At 58.6% G+C, this 23,217-nt stretch overlaps 1 protein-coding gene across 1 annotated transcript in view; it reads left to right on the plus strand.

The window, feature by feature from the left end:
* Window positions 1-4,086: 4,086 nt before the first annotated feature.
* The window catches only part of KIF19 (kinesin family member 19), a 28,470-nt gene continuing 9,339 nt past the window's right edge, over window positions 4,087-23,217 (plus strand). The window contains exons 1-8 of the mRNA XM_055575043.1: window positions 4,087-4,448; window positions 6,015-6,095; window positions 17,208-17,318; window positions 17,976-18,063; window positions 18,347-18,483; window positions 19,714-19,839; window positions 20,189-20,383; window positions 22,122-22,268. Of these exons, the coding sequence (XP_055431018.1) occupies window positions 4,410-4,448; window positions 6,015-6,095; window positions 17,208-17,318; window positions 17,976-18,063; window positions 18,347-18,483; window positions 19,714-19,839; window positions 20,189-20,383; window positions 22,122-22,268 (924 nt within the window). The 5' untranslated portion in view covers window positions 4,087-4,409. The remainder of the gene's footprint in view (window positions 4,449-6,014; window positions 6,096-17,207; window positions 17,319-17,975; window positions 18,064-18,346; window positions 18,484-19,713; window positions 19,840-20,188; window positions 20,384-22,121; window positions 22,269-23,217) is intronic.

Below are 23,217 nucleotides of genomic sequence, written 5' to 3' on the forward strand. Positions count from 1 at the left end.
GCTGCCCGAGTCTCGTGGGAGCAGTGGCACAGAGGGGACCCCAGAGCTTATGCCCTTACACACCCCATTCCTCGGTCTCCCAGGAGGAGGAAGGGGCCGGCCCACCTGCATCCAGGGAGGGGCCGCTGGCACATCCCACATCCTGCTTTGTGGGGTCTCCTGTGATGGGCCCCTCACTGCGGGAGGACGCAGGGAGCCCCAGAACTGCCCGACGAAGGTCAGCGGTTTCAATGGCAGTTTCAATGGGGCAAGGGGGTGATTTTGCCTTCAGTGGGACACTTGGCGACATCTTGATTTTTTTAATTAATTGATTAATTTATTCTTGGCCGCTCTGGGTCTTCCGGGCTGAGCACAGGCTTTCTCCAGTTGTCTGGGGCAGGGGCTCCTCTCTGGCCGCAGTGCTTAGGCTTCTCATCACTGTGGCTTCTCTCGTCGAGGAGCACGGCCCCTGGGCACCCGGGGCCCCTGGGCTCAGCGGTTGGTGCTGCACGGGCTCAGTTGCTCCGCAGCATGTGAAATCTTCCTGGGACAGGGGTCAGACCCGTGTTCCCCTGCATCGGAAGGGGGATTCGTAACCACGGGACCCCACGGGACCACCAGGGGAGTCCTGGGGACATTTCAGATTGACATGACCACTCGGAGGGCGCTCCTGGCATCCCGTGGACAGAAGCCACAGATGCCGCTAAGTATCCTAGGGCGCGCAAGACAGCCGACACCACAGTGAACCATCCTGCCCGAGATGCCAACAGCGCGGAGGTCGAGAAACCCTCACTTACGGAAAAAAGTCTATCCAGTGAAATCTCCCGGAGAAAGTCAGAGCTCCCTGCATTGGCCCCGGGCACACTGGACCGCTGCATGAGATGTTCGGCCGATGAACTCCCAGGGAGAGTATTCCCTCGCTGTACCAGAATTTGGGCCTTTGGCTGGTGCTGCCCAGGATGGGCCACCCCTGGAGTCTCATGCCCTTCGCTGTGGTGCAGACGTGCCGCGGTGCCAGACGGCATTTGAGGAACGGGTGTGGGAACGGAGAGGAGGGCCCCGCAGACACCGTGGGGAAAAGGGCGTCATGGGCTCTGAGAATGCGACACCCATCACCGCCCATCCTCACCGATGACCATCCGCCTTCTCGTTCCTCAGCCTCCTCTGGAGCCTGTTGCCTAGTCTTCCCCGATGGGAAGCAAGACAAAACCATGATGCATCCCTGGAGACCCAGACGCCACTGGAAAGACCTGGCACGTGGGCGTGGCACGTGGATGATGGGGCCCTGGGTGTGGGACCCATCCAAGCAGGTCGGGAGGGTGGCGGAAGCAGCGGCCGGACCGCTGTGTGCACAGCAGTTAAGGCCCCCCACCCCGGGTCCATGCACACCCGGGGGAGAGTCTGCTTCCTCCCGGACCTGTGTTCCTCTCTGCCGAGCTGATCGATTACGATGCCACTGGCCAACGACGCACAGCTGCCGCCATGGCAGCCCTGGGCCCTCCAGGGGAGTCACGGCCCCACAGTCCCTTCTGCCGGGCAACTGGGTTCTGTGGGCCGCAGGGCGGGACTCTGAAGAAGGATCTCCTTGCCCTTTGTTAGAAACCAAATGCTTCCCCAGGGTCCAGAGGCCCCTGAGATGGCACTGGCCCCAGGGGAGTCAAAGGCGGTCTGCTAGGAACCCACTTAGGGCTGTTCTCTGTCTCCCAGAAACAGAGGCCTGCTTCTGCTTCCAGGTCGGAGCATAGCTTTGAAAAGTGGGGGAGACAGCAGGCAGGGGGCCCAGGAGGCCGTGATGCTGTCCAGGTGAGAAGAGGTAAAAGTTGGAGCCCAGGCCATGTGGCCAGGAGATGACGAGGAGGAGACGCACTTGCCGAAGTAGAACCGCCAGGATCAGAGTAGAGTTTGGGTTAGGATTCGGTGCTTCCACTGCCAAGGGCCCAGGCTTGATTCCTGGTCAGCGGACTAAGATCCCGCATCCACACTGGGTAGCCGAAAGAGAAGAGAGGACTTCCCTGGTTGTACAGTGGATAAGAATCTGCCTGCCAATGCGGGGGACAGGGGTTCTATCCCTACTCCGGGAAGATCCCACATGCTGTGGAGCAACTAAGCCCAGGCATCACAACTACTGAGCCCGTGTCTAGAGCCCGGGAGCCGCAACTACCGAGCCCACGGGCCACAACTACTGGAGCGACTGCACGTGGCGTCTGGTGCCCCAACAAGAGGAGAAACCCGAGCACTGCAACGAAGGATGTCCCCCACCCGAAGCGACTAGAGAAAGCCTGTGCAAAGCGATGAAGACTGAGCACAGCCAAAAATAAATACATGTTAAAATATATATTTATGTAAAGAAAGAAAATGAATGGAGAGGATGAGAGGAAAGGGGAAATCAAAGACAACTTAGAGGTCCAGGGCTCTCGAAGACGGCGGTGTCGCTGACAGAAATACCAGAGTCAAGCAGGGAATGTCTGAGGATAGAGAGGACTTTGTGATGAGTCGGGATGCAAGTAAGATGGGCTGGGACTGCCTGCTTAGAAGCTCCTCTTGTTTTGACCAGCATGGGCCATCCTGGGTGGGATTTATGCATGAGGAGGAACAGAAAAGAGAGAAAAATAGCTATAGTGTAATTAATTAGAGGCCTCTTGTACTGATCCAAACAGATACGATTCAGGGGGTCTGAAATGCAAGTCTAGAGGGTGTTTTGTGTTTTTTTTTCTTTCAACACATTTTGGATCTTCCTTTTTTTTTTTTTTTTTTTTTACCCTCGCCATGCTCTTTGTTCCCCAACCAGGGATTGAACCTGGCCCTCGGCAATGAAAGCACAGAGTCCTAGCCAGTGGACCACCAGGGAATTCCCTGGAAAGTGTTTTTGATCCAGATGATCCATCTTCAAACGTACTGCTCCTCAGTGCCGCTCACCCACTTGCAAACTGGCCAAGTGCTGTGCGCTGTCCCAGGAGCAGCCTGGGCCAGAGAACGGGCCGAAACCTCGGGAGCCCTGCGGGAGTGTTTGGTCTCCACCAGGCTATCCTTGGTTTATCTATTTACCAACTCCAAGGCCACAGGCAGGTTCCTGACACTGTTTATTAATAACTGTACCTAACGCAAGCTCCTCGGGGGCAGCCAGGGAAGCCAGTCCCAGAGCACAGGCTGGCATCATGTTCTGGATGCGTGCCAGGCCGTCTGAGACAGTCCTGGGGGATGCGCGGCTCTTCTTTACCCAGCTCCTTAAAGGGGGCATGAACCTCACTGGACGCCCTGTCGCCCAGTCATTGTAGGGGTGCTGCCAGGCTCAACTTCAGGAGAAGACAGGAAAGATGGGGGCTTCTTCCATCAGAAGTGGGTAGAGCTTCACCATCACCCCGGACACTAAGGCCCGGGGGCACAGGAAACCTGGCTCCAGGTGGTTCAGCAGGTTGGGTGCGAGGTGGGACCAGAATCCCGTTTTCCCGGGGCCCCCTGAGGCCAGGAATCTTTCCACCGTGCTCCCTGCAACTGCAATCACTGTTGTTCCCATCAAGGATGGGGACGACAGCGTTTGACCTGCACTTTCTTGCACGGTATGGTGGCTCTTGGGCTATCCTGGTGGCTCAGCAGTAAAGAACCCACCTGCAATGCAGGAGACGCCAGCAGACACAGGTTCCAAGATCTCCTGGAGAAGGGAAGGGCTACCCACTGCAGTACTTTTGCCTGAAAAATGTCAGGGACAGAGGAGCCCGGCGGGTTACAGTCCATCGGGTCGCAAAAGAGTCCCACACGACTTAGCGACTCAACATCAACACTGTGGGTCTTACAGCAGGCAGGGAGCCAGAAGGCACACAGATCCACCCATCTTGGCCTAGTCGCTGGGTTTACCCGTCAGGTCCTGTTAGTTCACGGGGCTCTTCTGTGACAACCCCAGTGATACTGGCGTTCCCCTGCACGTCCGCCGGTGGGCAGCCCGGGCATCCTCCTCACCCGTTCTGTCACTGGACACTTCGTGAAGACACCGCGCCAGCGACATGAGCCTCAGCCACGGTGCCCGCAGCGACCATGGAAACATGAGGCTGCCCACTGCCGCCCGGGAGACGCTGAGAGTCGGACGGACGGACGGGCAGCCGATGCGCGTGGCCCGAGCGGGCAGAAAGAAGGCAGGGAGCACGGGCGCCCACGGGGCGGATGCAGAGCCGCGCCGAGGGCCCGGGGGTCGCCCAGGCCGTTGGCAAGTTCGGCCTCCCGGGCGGAGACGTCCACCTCCCGGTTCGCAGCGCGAGGGGGGCGGGTCGCCTTCGGAGCCCGCCCCAGGCCCCGCCCGCCCCGGTCCGCGCCCTCGGCCGCGCGCGCCTTGTTGGTTTCGGGTTGTCAGGCAGCGGCCGCGCGGGCCCCGGAGGCGGTGGGCGTGCGGCTCGGCCATGCCCGCGATCTCGGCCTGAGCCCTTCCGCCCGCCGCAGGCATGAAGGACAGCGGGGACTCCAAGGACCAGCAACTCATGGTGAGACCCGGTCAGCCTCCTCCTCCTCCTCGACCCCATCTCCGGCCCCCAGAACCCAGACTCTGCCGGCGGCCCCCAGACTGTATTGGGTGTTTCCACTAAGAGAACACTTAAAACCAGGGGCTGCGACGGTCCTGAGCAACTTTGCCAAGTCATGGATATCAAGAAGGAAGGCATCCTGGCCACCCTGCTAAGACCTGAGAAGTTGGCCAGGCTTCAGTCCCATCCCCCTTTACACCTTCCCACCAGGGGACACCCTGAGGCCAGACTGCTATGTGATCCCGAAGAGACAGGAGCAGGGGGCGCCCGACCCATCTTCCGGAAAAGGAAAGTGGAGGTTTCCTGGTGAAGGAGGGTAGCTGGAACTGGTGGGGTCAGGAGGTTAGAGGGTTTTGAGGACCATAGGTGGGCAAGAGTCCCCACGTGGCAAAGGAGCAGGCACAAGATTGAGGGTGGCTGGTTATTGAGTTGCTGTCCATGTCAGGACTCTAAATATTTCAAAGAAATGCTGGAAGCCACCGAGATGGCCCCCCCAGGGCCCTGGGGACTGGAGCAGAGGAGGAGGTGTGAATGGGGGTCCAAGAAGCAGCTAGAGACAAAGACAGATTTCTGATTATCAACAGGGCCAGGTTAGAGTGATGAGGGTGGGGGAGACTCAGGGATCCCAAGGCCGATGCGCCCTCTCAGCCCCTAACTTCTGAGATCTGGGGAAGCTCCTCCACCAGCAGGTGGGTGATGATGTTACTGGAGGATAAGGCAACCCCAGCAAGCCCCGGGCTCTGGAACATCCTGTCTGGCAGTTTAGAATTGTCTCTTTGCAAATGGCTTGCCTTGGCAGATGTGGACAGAGGGGCTGCCCCTCCCATCTGTGGAGTTTGACTGAGGATGCAGGAGGGCACTCTGACAATGAAGTGCCTCTGAGAGTGAAGGCTTCTTACCGGGCCTGCAGATGGCTAGTTATACCCACCCGCCCAGCAGGTGTTTCCCCTTGTTCAGAAGAAGAAACACCTCCACCTTCTTTTGGGGAGACCCACACCCAAGATGGGGACCCATCATCTCTCTCTGGCCGGAGGACAGAGGGAGGAGGGAGCCCCTGATGGCGCTGTCCTTGGGTAGGGATGTAGTCAGCACGAGGAGGGGAGGTTCCCTGGGCCTCCATTCCACCATGTGGCCGCCACATGCAGCACGTCACTCACAGACGCACAGACAGGCTGCCCCGGTGCCAAGGGCTCCAAGTGAAAAGCCCAGGGGAGCTGCAGGTGCTTAATTCGGGCGTGTGACTGATGCAGCCGGGAGGAGCAGATGGCTGTCTCCTCTGGGGCACAGGCTCCTGGGAAATTTATAGACACAGACACAGCCCACACGCTCTGGACCTGGTGCCCTCGCCCTGGATGGTCGCCTTGAACCACCGAGGTTTCCTCAAGATGAGCCGGGCGTGGCTGGCTGATCAGAGAGGAACCCACGGGGCTTGTCCGAGGGAAGGATCCTGGGGTCCTCTCATCCTTCTCTCAGGGGCCCAGCACAGCCCTCTCCATCTAATCCTGGGGGTCTGACCTTCCCTCCCAGGTGGCGCTCCGGGTCCGGCCCATCAGCGTGGCAGAGCTGGAAGAAGGAGCCACCCTCATCGCCCACAAAGTGGACGAGCAGGTACGTGGGGGCTGTGGCCAGGAGCCGCAGAGCAGGACAGGGGTCTGCTCTCACCTAGTGGGGGCAGGTACCTACTCACCTGGTGGAGGCAGGAATGACCCCTCCTCTACCCTCTGAGCTCTGGGTTGTACTATTGATAGCATCGTCAAGGAAACCACCGCCCTTCTTCCAGGAAGCCTCCCTAGATTGATCCAAAGAGAGCTCAAAGCTTCCCTGGTCCAGGGGGAAGTGAGCTGAGCCCTTTCATCCAGCCCGGAAAAAATTCACATACCTTCCATGTACTCATGACTTAACTTCCCCACCTTAATGGATCTGCTCCCCATAGGGCATGTGTTCCTAGGGTCACCAGACTGTTCATGGTTTGCAGGTCTTTGGACGTCTGTTTGCTCTCTTGGTCTTCCTGTCACTATTATGAGCTGGGCAGGGCAAGCTCCACCTCCACTTACACAAGAGACAATAAATATTTATCAAGTACCCACAACACACTGGGCATAGTGCTAGGAGCCAGGAAACCACGGTGAGCAGAATAGACCCCGTCTTGCTTCCATGGCTTTCTTGTGATGAAACGTATGAGTGTGTAGCCAGCAAGGGCTGCAAAGAAATGTGTGCTGCTGTGGGAGTAAGAGGGAACTTGACCTTGTCCCGGAGTCAGGGAGGACTTCGCTGAGAAAGGATGCTTGAGCTGAAACACGCGGGATGAAGAGGAGCTCTTTAGGAGTGTGCTGAAGGGGGAATTTCAACCAGAGGGACTTGTGTGTGCAAAGGCCCTGGGGTGAGAGGGGCGGTGATACACTTGGGTCACTTAGAAAAGGCCAGTGTGGCTCAGGCTGGAGAGAGAAGGGGTGAGAGGAGGGCAGGAGCCACATTGTCCCCCACGGCCGGGGTGTTTTCTGTTTGTTTGTTTGCTTGCTTTTAAAGGAAGGTTTTATTTTTGACATTTCAATCTTTTAAAACAATGTTTTTATTTTTGGCTGCATCGGGTCTTATGTGGGATCGTCATTGTAGAGCGCGGGCTTCCGTCTAGCTGTGGCTCCAGGGCTCAGCAGTTGCAGCACGCAGGCTCAGTTGTTCTGAAGCCTGTGGAATCTTAGTTCCCCAGCCAGGGATCAAACCTGTGTCCCTTGCATTGCAAGGTGGATTTTTAACCACTGGACCAGCAAGGAAGTCCCAGCCAGGATGTTTTTTGGGGTAGGCAGTTGAGGATCCAAATGTGGGCTGGGGGTGGGCACCATGGTGGGGGCAGCAAGGGCAGTCTTGGTGCCTGGGTAGAGGCATCATGCTGCTCTAGCCTATGGGGACCCTGAAAGCGGCCACTTGCCTCCGGGAGCTCCGTGGCTGCTGCCGGCTTCTCCTGAGCTCCAGGGCTCATCAAGGCGGCAGAGTGTGCTGGGGAGCGGTCAGAGGAGTTGGGGTGGCCCCGCGTGGTGCAGAGAGAGACGCAAAGTGAGCACTTGCTGCCCTTGATCCTGGAAGGCTGGACTCAGGAAGCCCGACGGCCAAGATCTGAAGAGCACAGGCGGGCAACACAGCATGAGCTGCCGGCCTGCCTCTGGGGTTCCCACGAGCTGTGGGCATGGCGGAACTGGGTGGCACCGGCCTCCTGATCTCTCTTCCTCTGTTCCCCCTTGGAAAAGGGTAGCCTTCCTCAAAGACCTCAAGGAAAGCGGGGGAGGGCTGGGAGGCCCCACCTAAAGGCCAGCAGGAGCAGGATGTACGCACACAGCAGTCGTGCAGGGTAGGCTCTGCCTTCTACCAGCTGTGTGGCCTTGGCCAGGCTGCTGCCAGAAGCCTCAATTGCCTCCTCTGTGACGGGGGACAGTAACCCTAACCCTTCCCTAAAGAGTCTTTAGGGAGCACACTGATGGGTGCACAGTGCTCCCCCAGATCCTGGTACGCAGTAGGCATTTAGTAGCTGTGAATTATCATCTGCTGGGCTTCCCTGATGGCTCAGACGGTAAAGAATCTGCCTGCAGTGCAGGAGAGACCAGGGTTCGATCCCTGAGTTGGGAAGATCCCCTAGAGAAGGGAATGGCTACCCACTCCAGAATTCTTGCCTGGAGCATTCCACAGACAGAGGAGCCTGGAGGGCTACTAGTCCATGAGATTGCAAAGAGCTGGGCGCTACTGAGCAACTAGCACACACCTCATCTACTATAAGTTCCCTGCCTACTAAGGAGTTCCATTCCGAGAGCACGTTCGTAAGTCCGCTTAGTGCGTAAGTCCGACAAAGTTAGCCTAGGTACCCGATTAACACCATTGGCTATGTAGTATTGTACTGTAATAGGTTTATAATGCCTTTCACGCAAATAACATATTTAAAAACAAACACAAAAAATAAAGCCTTTTTAATCTTACAGTATGGTGCCTTGAAAAGGACAGTACTACATACAGGGGCTGGCTAGGAGTGAACAAGCAAGAAGGGTTACTGACTGGAGGGGCCGAGGAGGTGGGAGACGGTGGAGCGGAAGGATCGTCAGCAGGAGGAGATGGAGGGCAGGCTGCAGTGTCACGCACGCCTGGCGCTGATGGCACAGGCTCCAGGTCCTTGCTGGAACCAGGTGTACCTTGGCATCTTTGAATGTTCGCACCTTGAAGGCTCGGTGTAGGGGACTTACTGGATTAGTGAGAGAAAGTGCCCAGGGTTCCTGGACTGGCTGATGAGAGGGGCCATCCATGAAGGGCCAGGGAACTCCAGAGGAGAGCCCTCCTTCCCAGCAAGGCCACTCCCTGTTGGTCCCACTTGTCCCCAGGGCTGTCAGGGACAGAGATGCTGTCTCTCTGCGCTGCTCCTGGCTCCCAGCCGGACTGGGGGCTGAGAGATATTAACCGATGCTGATGGAAACGCTCAGGTCCAGGGCACAGCCCATTGTGTGCCCACACACAGCAAACACTGGCTCCTTTCTGTCCCTGCCAGTGGAGAGGGAGGCTGGACTGCGCCTCCGAGAAGGCCCTGGGCTGGGCAGTGCCGACGGGCCTGCTCCTTTCTCAGCTTAGACATATAGAGGGTGGTCTGAGCGGCGTGCGCCCAGGGCTGTCAACACGGACTCCGGGCCCTGCAGGGGGAGAACGTTAGGCTTCTGCCCCCAGCATCTTCTCTCCCCACTGGGTTCAAAGATGCCCTTGCCTGCGACTTCCCTGGCGGTCCGGTGGTTAAGACTCCGCCCTTCCCCTGCATGGGAGTTTGATCTCTGGTCAGGTGACTAAGGTAAAAAAGGATGCACTTGCCTGGCCTGCAGTTTGGGAGAAGCCACAGTGCGTGGCAGGCTGGGCACCTCTCAAAAACCAGCCACCACTCAAGTGCTCCGTTCCTCTGACCAGTAAGACCCTGGGCGGCGGGAGGTACAGACACACAAGTCCAAGAAGAAAAGTGGCGGACTTCTCTGGTGATCCAGTGGTTCAGACTTTACCTTCCAATGCAAGGGGCGTGAGTTCAATCCCTGGTTGGGGAAGTAAGATCTCACATGCCTCGAGGCCAAAATTTAAGAAAAGGGCAAACTCCCAGTCTGGCCAGGCCCTGCACCCTGACCTCCGTGGCTCTTTGGTGACCCCCAGGGCTCGTCTATGGCCCTGGCCCCCCAGGCCTGCATCATTGACCCCGACAGGGCTCGGGGCTGCAGGCTTGACCAGCCTCACTGATGGGCCAGCTGTTCAGCTCCTCCTTCTTGAGGTGTGGAGCCCGGTGACTGGCAGGGAGAGCGTGGGAGCAACCCCAGCATAACACGGCCATGGAACCGCTTCCCAGCAAAGGTGCCGCTGGCCCAGGCAGCCTGCACAACGCCCCGCCTCCACTAAAGAGACTTCTGCTTGGGAAGCAGACCTGCCCTTGACCCAGCGGCTTCCGTTGCCCGCTTGCTTGTGGCCCTTCCTCACAACCCAGCCCCACAGAGGGGCTCCCAGCCCAGTCTGTCCTGGCCTGGGCTTCTAGGCTCTTTCTTCCCTCTGTGATGGAGGAGTTACTTGGCCCCGTGCTCGGGCCAGGGGTTGGGGAGCAACCCAGAGGTCACACTACTGAAGCCCGGCCCTTAGTGGTCAGCAGGGAGGCCGTGCTGTCAAAGCCCGCCAGTCGGCGGTCCTAGTGGGGAGAGGTGGGCCTAGGTGTCCGTCACCTGCTGGCATGAGGGGGGTCCCAGGACAGCCTTGCTTGGAGCTGGGGGTTGTTCTTCTGGGGCTGAGAGAGCCCGTGTTCCCCCAGCTTTGCAGAGGTGGACACGGGCAGGGCAGAGTGTCCTCTGCGGACCAGAGGCCGGTGCCTGCATTCTGAGGAAGCTGGAGCGAGGTTTGGATTTGTAAAGAGGAGGTTCGGGCACCTGTGGTCTTACCTGCCCCTCCCACCGCCCCCGGGGATGTTGATTTGGGTTGACGGTTGATTCGGGGTCATCACAGCGCTGTCACACAATGCCTTCTTAGATGTCTCCAGGGCTTCCCCGGTGGCGCTAGTGGTAAAGAACTCACCTGCCAGTGCAGGAGACATAGGAGATGCGGGTTCGAGCCCTGGGTCGGGAAGATCCCTTGAAAGAGGGTTTGGCAACCCACTCCAGTATTCTTGCCTGGAGCATCCCATGGACAGAGCAGCCTGGTGGGCAACAGTCCACAGGTTCGCAGAGTCTGACACAACTGAAGCGGTTTAGTATGCACACGTAGACGTCTCCACGGGTTCCTGGATGCCCAGCGCTTCCCCAGTGCCTGGTGCGTGGTCGGGATTTAAGAGATGTTAGTTTATCTCAAGGGCTGACAGTCAGGAAGGTTTTAGGCCCCGGAGATAAGTGAGGCCCTGGCCCACCTCCTGCCCACCCGCTTCTGGCTTCAGGCCTTTCTATCTGGTGGTCCCCAGTGGGTCACTGCCACATATATATGTTCGGGGAAGAGTCCAGTAGGAGCTCAGTCTCCTAGCATCGGGGGTTGGGACTAGACTCTGATGCCAGACCCTTCGGGGAGCGCCCCTGATGCCTGTAAAGTGAGCGAGGGCAGCCTGAGAGGGTGGAGGGGCCCAGGAGCCCCAAGGCTGGAAAAAGAAGCTCCCAGAACAAAGAGCTTCCTTCTCCCACCCCACCCCCACTGCCCCAAGGAACCCATGGCCCACTGCCCCTCCCCTCAGCCTCCCAGACTGTGTTTATCTGCAGGATTTAAGTCACCTGCCCATATGCATAATCCCATAATTAGCCTCAAAGTCCAACTGTCAACCTCCCTGTACCCCTGGGGGTCCTATCTCAGGAGTCAGGCAAGGGGCTTCCTAGTCTCTGTTTTCTCATCAGAAAGCAGGATGTTAATAACCTGCTCTGCCAGGCCCTAGAGCTGTTGAGAGGATTAGAGCGATCCTGTGAGGGTGAGGCTATTGTGAAAGATAAATAAAGGATAAGGTGACAGATGCTGAGCGTCAGAATCCGTGAGTGTTGTTCGGGAGCCAGGGCGTCTTCAGTCTGCTCACTGCCCCAGGGGCAGGGCCTCCCTGCACGCCCACCACCCACCGTCTGGTTGCTTCCCGGCTCTGTGACCCCAGAGGGCCGAGCCTGGTGGAGCGTGACTTGGGAGAGGATTCGGGGAGCCTTTCCCTCTGCCCTTAGCCACACCGCCATGCATCTCCCCAGCCCCCTCCCAGCCCCAGACAACCACTTTCCATCTCTATAGATTCGCCTGCTTTGGACAGTTCATGGAAACGGGGTCCTGAAGTCTGTGGTTCTTCGTGTCTGACTTGTTTCACTGAGCATGTTTTCAGGGTTCATCCACGTTGTCGCCTGGGTCAGAGTGTCATTCGTTTTCGCGGCTGGATAGCATTCCATGCTGCTCTGCATCTAATCGACCTCCCCTCAGCTGATGGACATTTGGCTCGTTTCCTACGTTTTGACTGCTATGAATAATGCCGCCAGGGTGCAAGGATGCTTACGCTTAGCCCTGAATGGGCACACGGCAAGTTGTGCGTTGCATTGCTGTGCTCAGCCATCTCTGACTCTGGGACCCCATGGACTGTAGCCTGCCAGGCTCCTCTGTCCATGGGATTCTCCAGGTAAGGATACTGGAGTCGGTTGCCGTTTTCTCCTCCAGGGGATCTTCCAGACCCAGGGATCAAACTCGCGTCTCCTGCATCGGCAGACGGATTCTTTACCACTGAGTCACAAGAGCAATGGCTAAAAAGGCAGATCTGTGGGCCCAGTTCCCCAGAGTTTCTCATTCCATGAATCTGGGCAGTGCTGGGAATCTGCATCTCAGAGGCTTCCAGGAAGACGGTGATGAAGGGATCAGCAGACCCGTGAGAAAGGCAGCCCTGGACCATGTCGGTCACGCCTCTGCTTACCCGGGTCTTCAGAGTCCTGTAGGAAGGTGGGGACCTGGCTAGGATATCAGCCAGGTGTGGCTCTGTTGGGAGCAGTTGGCTGGACCTCGGTGGCTTTATGAGCTCAGCATTCTAATCTTTTTTCATCTAGCCTCAGGGCTGTCAGGGCCCTGTAACACCCTTCCTGGGATCAAAGTCTCCTTTCTTGAGTACCCACAGGATGGTACAACTAGAAATCTGACCAGCCACGAATTTTCCTTCTTAAAGAACAAACAAACAAATCCAGAAACAGCTTTACAGAGGTGATATCCAGCTGGAATCCGGCTTTTGTTTGGTTGTGTCTGGTTTACAGCCCGAGAATAAAGGAGCTGTGGGCTTAGTAACCTGGACTGGAACTGATGTCTCTTGAGCTGGGCACCCCCTCACATTCCTATTCTCTGCTGGGGCTTCCCGAGCAGGTGAGGGGTGATGGGGTGATTTCTTCTCTCAAGGCTATGGCCCTGCGGGTCCTCCCTGACTTCTGGCCAGGGTGAACATGAGGCCCAGAGAGGTGGTGCAGTCTTCCCAGGGTCACCCAGCAGTCTGGAGCCTGAACCCAATTTGCACATCACCCCCGGCTCAGAGAACTTCGCTGCCAGTTTGGCGGCTTGAGGGGGAACAGCGGTTTTCAAGCGGGGGTGATTGTGCTCCCCGGGGGGCATGTGGCAATGTCACCGCGGGAGGAGGCAGTGCCGGGGCCTCCAGTGCCGGAGGGCTGCTGCCAACCATCCTACAACGCCCGGGACAATTCCCGCTCGCAGTGGTCCAGCCCAAAGCATCAGTAGCGCCAAGACTGAGGAACCCTGAGCCATCCACAGGCCAGAAAGACGTGGTTAGTGCTGCTCAGCTGATCAAAACCAGCAGCTTAGCGCTGCTCAGCAGGAAGAAGTCCCCACACGCTTTGTTCCTGGTATTTCTCACCTAGGAGATGCTGGGGAGGAGCCTGGCACCTTCTGCGGCCCCATGTACGGATGACACGTCCCTCCCCTGAGTCTGAGGCCCCCCTAGCTCCCCAGTGGATCTTGGGTTTCCCAGCCCAAATCTAGAACTGTGCAAAGATCACAACTGGCCTTGAGTCAAGCATAGGTCTGGGTGTGGGGCGGTGAGGGCAGGGAGAGGGCAAGCCGGGGCCTCTGCGGAGTCAGGGGGCCTGGATCAGCGGAGACAGGGCCCTGCCGTGTGCTGCCAGCTGGCCCGGCCCCAGCCACGCCTCCCACCCCACCCTCTGCCAGTGTGGGGGGGCCCTGTGCCTCTTGTGTGGTCAACGTCCCCTTTGAAACCTCCCAGAGGCAGGTGTCCAGCATGCTACAGGTTGAACATGGACACTTAAGACTCAAGGATTTTGTGAGAGGACGCTCCCAGGCTGAGCCCACCGCCTCCGGGCTGAGGGAGGGGCCTGCCTCCGGGCAGGGGGTTGGGGGGTGATGTATCAGTTTCCAAGGCTGCTGGACCAGAATACCAGTTGTTCAGTCACTCAGTCGTGTCCGACTCTTTGAGACCCCATGGACTGCAGCACGCCAGGCCTCCCTGTCCTTCACCATCTCCCGGAGTTCTCTCAAACTCATGTCCATTGAGTCGGTGATGCCATCCAATCATCTCATCCTCTGTCGTCCCCTTCTCCTCCTGCCTTCAATCTTTCCCAGCATCAGGGTCTTTTCTAAGGAGTCAGCTCTTTGTATCAGGTGGGCAAACTATTGGAGTTTCAACTTTAGCATCAGTCCTGCCAGTGAATATTCAGGACTGATTTCCTTTCGGGTGGACTGGCTGGATCTCCTTCCCTCCACATGTGTTTGTGCCCTAATAGCCCCCTTTTATAAGGACACCACCACCTTATAAAAGGGCCACATCCTAACTCAACTGATTACATCTGCAACAACGCTATTTCCAAATTAGGTCACTCTCGGAGGGGCTGGGGAGTTGGACTTCAACATTTAAATCTGGTGGGGCTGGGGCACAGCTCAACCAAACAGAGGAGCATCCCCCTGCCAGGCTTCTGTTGTTCCCGAGGCGGGGACAGGAGGCCTGGTTAGGAGCCTGGGTTCTGGAACCCAGTAGCTTTGAGTCCAGCGAGCTCTGTACTTGGCAGCCTTGGGTGCCAGTCTGACTCCTCATTACGATCTTGCGATAACGAGGGCCTGCTCTAAGTCCTCGGAGAAGATGAGAACCAGCATTTAGCTGTGTGCATGCATTTAGCCCTGTGCATGGCCCCAGTGCGGCTTTACTTAGAAAGCTTTCCTTGGGGACTTCCCTGGTGGTCTAGTGGTTAGGACTCGGGTGTTTCCACTGCAGAGGGGCATGGGTTCAATCCCTGGTCAGGAAAGTTCCAGAAGCCGCGAGGTGTAGCCAGAACAAACAAAACATTCCCTGGGCCGATGCCGGGTGCCAGGCTGCGTGACTTTTAGGACCTGCTTTGGGCAGGGGGGCAGGGCGGGCAACACGTGCTCACAGAGGGGCCCCTACGTCTCCTTCTGTGGCCATTTTGGGTCTGTGCTCTCGGGATTCCTGGCAGTGAGAACAGGAGGAAAAGTTCCCGAGCTCTCGTTCCAACCCTGCCTTTCTCCCGAGAACTGCTGGTGATTCTGCGCTGAGGCCACCTGCCCACAGCCTGCCTGTCACGTCACGGCCTTGCTCGTGTGGCCCCCTTGATGCTTTCCCACCTCACGTTCCTCAGCCAGTTCTTGCTCATCCTTTAAGACTTGGTGCTGGGACTTCCCTGGTGGTCCAGTGGTTAAGACTCTGCATTTCCAGGGCAGGGGGCACAGGTTCAATTTCTGGTCAGGGAACTGAGATCCTGCTTGCTTCATGGCATGTCGGAAATTTTTTAAAAATAAAGTAGATATGCAACAAGGACTTACTTCCTGATGGCTCAGTTGATAAAGAATCTGCCTGCAGTGCAGGAGACCCTGGTTCGATCTCTGGTTCAGGAAGATCCCCTGGAGAAGGAAATGGCAACCCACTCCTGTATTCTTGCCTGGAGAATTCCATGGACAGAGCAGCCTGGTGGGCTCCAGTCCATGGGGTCGCAAGAGTCGAACACAACTTAGCAACTAAACCACCAAGCAACAGGGATTTACTGTATAGCACAGGGAACTATATTAAATATCTTATTAAAAAAAAAAAGACAGTGCTGGTACCTCCTCTTCCAGGAAGCCCTCCTGCAGTGGAAAAGCTGGGTCGTGTGCCCCTTCTCTGCACTCTGCCTGCCTCCCGGAGCCCAGGCTTGTTACTAAAATGGTCTGATCCCCACTGTACTCTGAATGTCAGGCAGGAAATCACATCTCTCTCTGACCCGGAGGGTATCACTTAATGCCTGGGTTACATGCAAGGTGGCCAGCAGTTGTGGTCACTCGGCCTGAACTCCCTGTGCTGCCTCCGTGGCAGCCCCGAGCACCCCACCCTCACCCCAGCCCTCCGCAGCTCAGCTCCAGTTCACCTGGCCGAGGAGCACAAGGGCTCCATTGTGTGCCCGAGTGGACAGGGAAGGGGGTGATGCTCTGAAGAGTGGGGTGCGGGCAGGGGTCCAGACAGATGGAGACCCAGACAAAGCCCTCTTTTAAGAGGGGCTCATGGCAGCCGTGCTGACAATGTCCTGATTCGGGAGGCTGGATGTCAAAGGAACCAGATGCCCACGGTGCCCATGAACTTGGCAGTGCCAAAGGTCATCTGAAGGTGATCAGTGGGGGATGGGCATCTGTGCAGGCTGCTCACCCTCCCCTGCACTGAAAATCCTAGAGGCTGCCCCTTGGCCCCTGGTGCTGCCGGTGGGCCCAGGAGCTCTGACACCGAGGGTGAGAGCCATGCAGCTGGTCAGGTTCCCTTGCATCCCTCTTCTGGGACCCACGCCTGGGGACTTGTGGGCGGATATTTCTTCATTTGGGTCTGACTCTTGATCAGGGCTCCTGCTGCTGGTATTAGGGCCCGAGCCAGGAAGTGGATCCTGGGAGAGGCTCACACGGCCCTGGGGCTGAAGCCCGGAGGAGGTGGCTGGAGATAGATGTGCACCCCAGGTACACTGCAGGCCCCAGTGCCCTGCACTCAACTCGCTGTGGCCACCCAGGCTTTAGCGGTCTGTGAGGGGGGCCGGGGCAGTGGCCTCCTTGTTTCCCTGCACAGAGCCCCAGCCCAGCCTGTCTGGGGCGTCCCCTCTCGTGACTCCCCTGGAATCCCACCTGACTGGTTAAGACCTCTGCATGAGGGTCCCGGGCTCGGGCCTCCTAGGAAGCTGTCTTACCTCTTCCTTCTTCCCTCTACTGAAGATCTCAGAGGAGGGCCCTATTGGGACCTGGGGGAAGGGGCGGGGGTGTCTTAGGCCAGTTTAGATGCAGTGAGCACCAGTGTGTACCTACTGGGAGGAGCCTGGGGGGAGCCCCAAAGCTGTGGTCCTCCCAGCACCGGGGGCTCCTGAATCCTGGTGCTGGATGGGGGTGCACCCAGAGGGACCCCTGTACATCTCCTGAGTCCACGGTACTGGACCGGGCTCCCAAATCAGCCTCCTCTGAGTCTGCCCCACAGTGGCCAGCCTCACGCCTTGTCTCCTCTCAAGCTCTCTTTGGGCCATCACTGGCCCTGACTCCCCTGCTGACCCCGGAAGGGAGCTCTGAGACCTTGGGGTGGTCCCAGGGCAGCCCATCCGCTCAGTGTCTTGTCCTATGTTGGGACTCAGTTGACCTTGACCCTGGCGCTCCCGGACGCCATCAGTCTCTCATCCGGCCCCTCCCGCTCCTTAAGGTCAGTGGTCAGTGTGGACATCGGGGTGGGCCTGGGGCTCCTGGGTGACTGCCCGCCTCCTCTTGGGACCTTTGCAGATGGTGGTTCTTATGGACCCAATGGAGGATCCCGATGACATCCTACGGGCGCACCGCTTCCGGGAGAAGTCCTACCTGTTCGACGTGGCCTTTGACTTCACTGCCACCCAGGTGAGGGGGCGCCTGGGCCTGGGGACACACGGGATCCCCTCTCTGCCCTCTGACTGACTTGAGAGGGAGCCCTTAGGGGACCCTGGCACCGAGCCCCAGGAGACCCTCCATCACTCATTCTCTCCCTGCCACATCCCCACATACACACACATGCGTGAGCCTGCATGGCGCATACAGAGCCTTCTGCGTGGACACACCACGGTCAGCACACAAATGCCACCCTCCACAGGGACCCACACAGCACTCCCCACAGGTGGCCCCCCTAGGGGAGCTGCAGGAAGGTGCTTGAAGCCCAGATATCTGGTGCTGGGAGGGGCGCCTCGGGGAAGCTGACACCCTCCCAGGGACCCCCATCTCACCCATCCGCGGATGCTCCAAGGAGCAGGTGTGAGGCGTCCTCTGGGCTGGGGACTGGGAAACAGCTGTTGGTGGGGAGGGTCTCAGGTGTCCTGAGCACTCTTGCAGGCTGGCATTCCCCGCCCCCCCGACCCATGGGGGGAAAGCAGAGACAGCCATCCCCCTTCCGACACCCACATCTCAGGGTCTGAGGGCTCCAGGGATGAAACTGCCTCTGTTGCGGGTCAGGGTGAGCCCACGGGCCCATGTGCTCTGCCCTGGCTGTGCCCGGGGCCCTGATGGATCTCCTCTTTCCTACAGGAGATGGTGTATCAGGCCACCACCAAGAGCCTCATCGAAGGTGTCATCTCAGGCTACAATGCCACTGTCTTTGCCTATGGCCCCACAGGTGAGGGCGAGTGCCCCCGAGAATCAAGCTCCTCACCCTCCGCCTCGGAGCTTGTCTGGCCCAGGCCGGAGCAGGAATCAAGGATGTGGCTGATTGAAACTGCCCTCTCCCAGAGCCCTTTAGACCCAGAGCCCCACCCCCAGCCAAGGATGCCATCTTCTCCCCCTCCCCCCACCTCCTGGCCACCTGGGAGGCTCCAGCCTTGAGGACAGACCCAGGTTTGCCAGGGCCCCCATGCTCCCAGTCTCCATCCTGCTCACCCACCCGCCCTACTCTGCCCCAGGCTGCGGGAAAACCTACACCATGCTGGGCACAGACCACGAGCCCGGCATCTACGTTCGGACCCTCAACGACCTCTTCGGTGCCATCGAGGAGACCAGCGATGACATGGAATACGAGGTGTCCATGTCCTACCTGGAGGTGAGCCCTCGGCCCACCCTGTCCTGTGGGCTTGGGCCAGGAGGTCCACAGGCCCGGGCTGGTTTACCTCCCAGGGGTCAGGTCAGGGGGCAGTCTCCTGGGGCGCTCATCACGGCTGCTCTACCACGTGCATGTGGTCGGCCTCACTTTATAAAAACTCAGAGAGGTTAGGCAACTTGACAGCCACAGTCCTGCGGCCTCACAGTAAGTGGGGGAACAGGAATTCAGACTCAGGACCCTGCGGCTTTAGAGCCGAGCCCTGCCCACTTGGCTACTCCAAAGCTACCTGGTCACTGCGCACAGACCTCAGCCTGCCTCCCAGAGGCCATCCTCTGGACCCACTCCTCCACTTCCCCGGTGGCTCAGATGGTAAAGAATCTGCCTGCAATGCAGGAGACCCAGGCTTGGGAAGATCCCCTGGAGAAGGAAATGGCAACCCACTCCATTCTTGCCTGGAGAATCCCATGGACAGAGGAGCCTGGTGGGCTACAGTGCATGGGATCACAGAGAGTCAGACACGACTGAGCCAACCCTGTTTGCTTTGCCAGGCTACCTGTAGGCACTCTGTATATGTAGGTACAGGTGAGAATGTTACATACACGGACAGGCTTAGACCTGCCAGCCTTCTCCACCTTGACACAGCCCCTGATGCCCACCTGTGGGAGTGCTATCACTGGGCAATAGCAGATCAGTGTGGGTGGGGGCCCACAGAGGCCAGAAGCGGCGGGAGAGCCCCTGGGCTAGGCTCCATCTGGCTCCTGGCCTCCCTGGCTCCCTCTGGAAGCTGATAATCTCCTGGGTGACAGCTCAGGAGGCGCAGCGAGGCATCGCTGCCAGCACCTGCTCCAGCCAGCGTCGTGTTGACTTAGACAGCAAAATGCACTTCGACGGCCGTGGCTAGGGAGGCTGGGTGAAGGTACCGTAAGGGTTGCTTAGCAACCACCAGGGCTTGGCCACGGGTTAGGTCCCATCCTCTGCCTGGTGCCCGGCCGGCCTGCTACCTTCTGTACCGTTGGCTTTGGCAGCCCAGTATTTCCCCCCTGGGTGCTGAAGCCCCCTTAGGCCCACCTCACAGGAAGGAAGGAAGGGGTCCATCTCCTTAACCCAGGGTTTCCCTGAGAGGAGCCCGGAGCTCTCGGGAGGGATGGAGAGCCCGGCTGTTGCCTGAGCCTCCTGCTCTCGGTCTCCCGTTAACGTCTGTCCCCTGCCCCTCCCAACCGGTCCCATCAGATCTACAATGAGATGATCCGGGACCTGCTGAACCCTTCTCTGGGGTACCTGGAGCTGAGGGAAGACTCCAAGGGAGTGATCCAGGTGGCTGGACTCACTGAGGTCTCCACCATCAATGCCAAAGAGGCGAGTCTTGTGCAGCCAGTCGGGTAGTGGAGGACACTAATCTCTGTGTGTGGGGGTATGACCAGAGGCGGCAGGGCTCTGCAACCAGGGAGCCACTGCAGTTCAGCTGGGCTGGAGCTGGGGCAGACACAGAGGACCCTGGATGACACGCCCCCGGCCACGCCGACCCTGGGGACCGGCAAGGCACCCAGCATCCCAGTTGACAGGCCCTGACCGCTCGGCCCCCACAGCACACGGGGGGCTGACCCAGCCCTGCCTTGGGCCCCTTCCCAACCTCGCAGAGGCAGGACTGGGGAGCGTCCCCACGGGTCCCCAGGAGTGGCCTCCCTGCTCTGCCCCGCCCACCCAGATCATGCAGCTGCTGATGAGAGGGAACCGGCAGAGGACCCAGGAGCCCACGGCCGCCAACCAGACGTCCTCGCGCTCCCACGCCGTGCTCCAGGTGACCGTGCGCCAGCGCGGCCGGGTCAGGGACGTCCTGCAGGAGGTGCGGCAGGGCCGCCTCTTCATGATCGACCTGGCTGGCTCTGAGCGGGCCTCCCAGGTGAGGCTGGCTCCCCCTGGGGCTGGGGGCAGAGCTTGGGGGTGCGGGGCAGGGAGGCTGGCCCACCCCGCTCCCCAAGGGGTGGAGTGGGGACTGTCTCAGGGAGGGCGGGAGTGGGGGGTGCTCCAGAGGGGCGGGCACTGAGGGATGTCACAGAGGACAGAAAGGGCGGGCTGGGCTAGGGTACCCCAGGGAGACCCCCCCACTTCGCCCCCCCGCCAAGGGGCTGTTTGTGGGAAGGGTTTGTGAGGATCTCTCCAGGGAAGGAGACAGTGTGTGTCCCGGAGGACCTGGGGAAACTGCCAGGAGAATGAATGGGCCCGGTGAGGAGCTGGGGCCCAGGGGAGACGATGTCCCCTGATGGGGGGGACCCTGGGCAGAGCCCGGGAGGGGACCCTGCCCACCACATCAGGGAGAGAAAAGAGCCTGCCGCCCACTTGTCAGCGTTCGTCCCTCCCATCGCCGTTTGCCCAGCCCTGCCACCCTGGCCCCCTCTTGTGGGCAAATTCAGAAGTTTCGTGGTCGCCTGAATCCATGGGCATCTCACCATTAGCACTGAGGCAAACGCAAGTACCGGGGAGAAGCAACAAGGGTTGGTGTCAATAGGGTGGAGTGGGAGAAACACATTCTCTTTCCATAAAGGCCTGAGGGCTTCCTGGAGGAAGGGGGCGGGGAGCAGCCAGTGGGGAGAGGGTGTGCCCTGCAGCCACCCGATCCCAGCTTCACCAGGCTGGGCAGAGATGTCTCTCAAGGGTGGCAGAGCCTCCTGGGACTTGGTCCTGTCCTGCTCTTACATCCATTCACACACAAATTCATGCATTTCCTAACACACAGCCTTCTTTTTTTTTTTTTTAATATTTACTTATTATTTATTTATGTATCCGCTGCTTTGGGTCTTAGTTATGGCACATGGAATCTTTAGTTGCAGCATTCAAACTCTTAGCTGTGGATGTGGGACCTAGTTCTCTAACCAGGGATCGAACGCAGGCCCCCTGCATCGGGAGCGCGGAGTCTTAGACCCTGGAACTCCAGGTGGTTCCTCACACACCTTCTTATACACACATACACACTGTCACATGTACACATACAATTCACACACGCTCACACACCCTTTCCCGCGTACACACAAACTTCCATCCTTCCCCTCTGGAGCCTGGCTCTCTCTCTACAACCGGGAGCCCATGGCCGTGCTGGCTCCCAGCTGAGCTGCCTGGGAAGTCGCGACCTCCCACCATCTCGCCCTCGGTGCTGCCCTTAACTGTGCCAGCGGGTCAGTCCCCAGGCAGACGAAGAGCCGGGCTCTCAGCCCTCCGTGGGAGTGTCCTGTCCCCTGCTCTTGTCCAGCATGCGTGCTCAGTTGCTTCAGTCATGTCCAACTCTGTGACCCCATGGACTGCAGCCCACCAGGCTCCTCTGTCCATGAGATTTTCCAGGCAAGAGTATTGGAGTGGGTTGCCATGCCCTCCTCCAGAGAATCTCCTAGACCCAGGGATCGAACCGGCGTTTCCTGTGTGTCCTGCATTGCCAGGCAGGTTCTTAACCACTAGCGCCCACCTAGGAAGCCCCACTCTTGTCCAGAGACCTTCTCGTTCTCTGACCTTCTGGAATGCCCTCCCTGAGCAGAGGGCAGACCAGATCCTCAGCGTCTCTTCCTTGCAGAGCCCTGGGGGACGGGGAGAGGGTTTACAACCCAGGATGGCCTGGGGTGGGGAGTCATACCTGCTGCTCACCCCCCCAGACGCAGAACCGTGGGCAGCGCATGAAAGAGGGGGCCCACATCAACCGCTCGCTGCTGGCCCTGGGCAACTGCATCAATGCGCTGAGTGACAAGGGCGCCAACAAGTACGTCAACTATCGCGATAGCAAGCTCACCCGCCTCCTGAAGGTACCAGCTGCCACTGGGCCTAGGCCCTGGGCACCCGGGGTGGGGCTGCCAGCTGCACAGAGAGAAATACAGGATGTCCAGCTGCATGTGAATAAATAACAGATAAATAACGAAATCTGGTTTGGGTATCAGTATGTATGTCCCATGCCGTCTTTGAGACATACTTATACTTTAAAAAAAGCTCACTCATTTATCCAAATTTCAGATCTCAACTGGGTGTCCTGTGTGTTAGGGGTTTCCAGGTGGCTGAGGAGGTAAAAAAAAAAAATCTGCCTGCAATGCAGGAGATGCAGGAGTTGGGGGTTTGATTCCTGGGTCAGGAAGGTCCCCTGGAGGAGGGCATGGCAACCCACGCCAGTACTCTTGCCTGGAGAATCCCATGGACAGAGGAACCAGTCCACGGGGTCTAGAAGAGTCGGACGTGGCTGAAGCGACTGAGCACGCGCTCGCCGGCCCCTGTTTGCGAACAGCGGGGAGGAAAAGAGGTTGCATCTGAGCATCTGACCACCGCCCTCCCACCCAGGGCTGTGGGTTTGAGGGAACTGGGAGTCATCTGGATTTGGGGGTTCAGGTGGACTGTCAGTCTCGTGGCTCCCAGAGGCTGCTGTTGTGGGGTGGGGAGCACACTCCTGGCTGGGCTCTGAATGCACTACTTCCCCCCGCCACACCCAGTTCCTTTTTGGAGAGGAGGGAGCCATTCTGCATGATTTGTGGGATCTTAATTTCCCGACCAGGGATTGAACCCCGGGCCCTCAGCAGTGAAAGCATGGAGTCCTAACCACCGGACGGCCAGGGAATTCTCCTCAGTTCCTTTTATCGGGTCAGCGTATCTGAGTTAGGGGGTCATTAATTCCATTTGCAGACGAGGACACCGAGGCACTAGGAGGCTAAGTAACCTCCCCAAGGGCTCCCGCCAGTAAGTGCTGGACGGAGGGCCCCAGCAGAGGTC

Source organism: Bubalus kerabau, chromosome 4 (genome assembly GCF_029407905.1).
Source record: "Bubalus kerabau isolate K-KA32 ecotype Philippines breed swamp buffalo chromosome 4, PCC_UOA_SB_1v2, whole genome shotgun sequence".
In the NCBI taxonomy this organism is placed as follows: domain Eukaryota; kingdom Metazoa; phylum Chordata; class Mammalia; order Artiodactyla; family Bovidae; genus Bubalus; species Bubalus kerabau.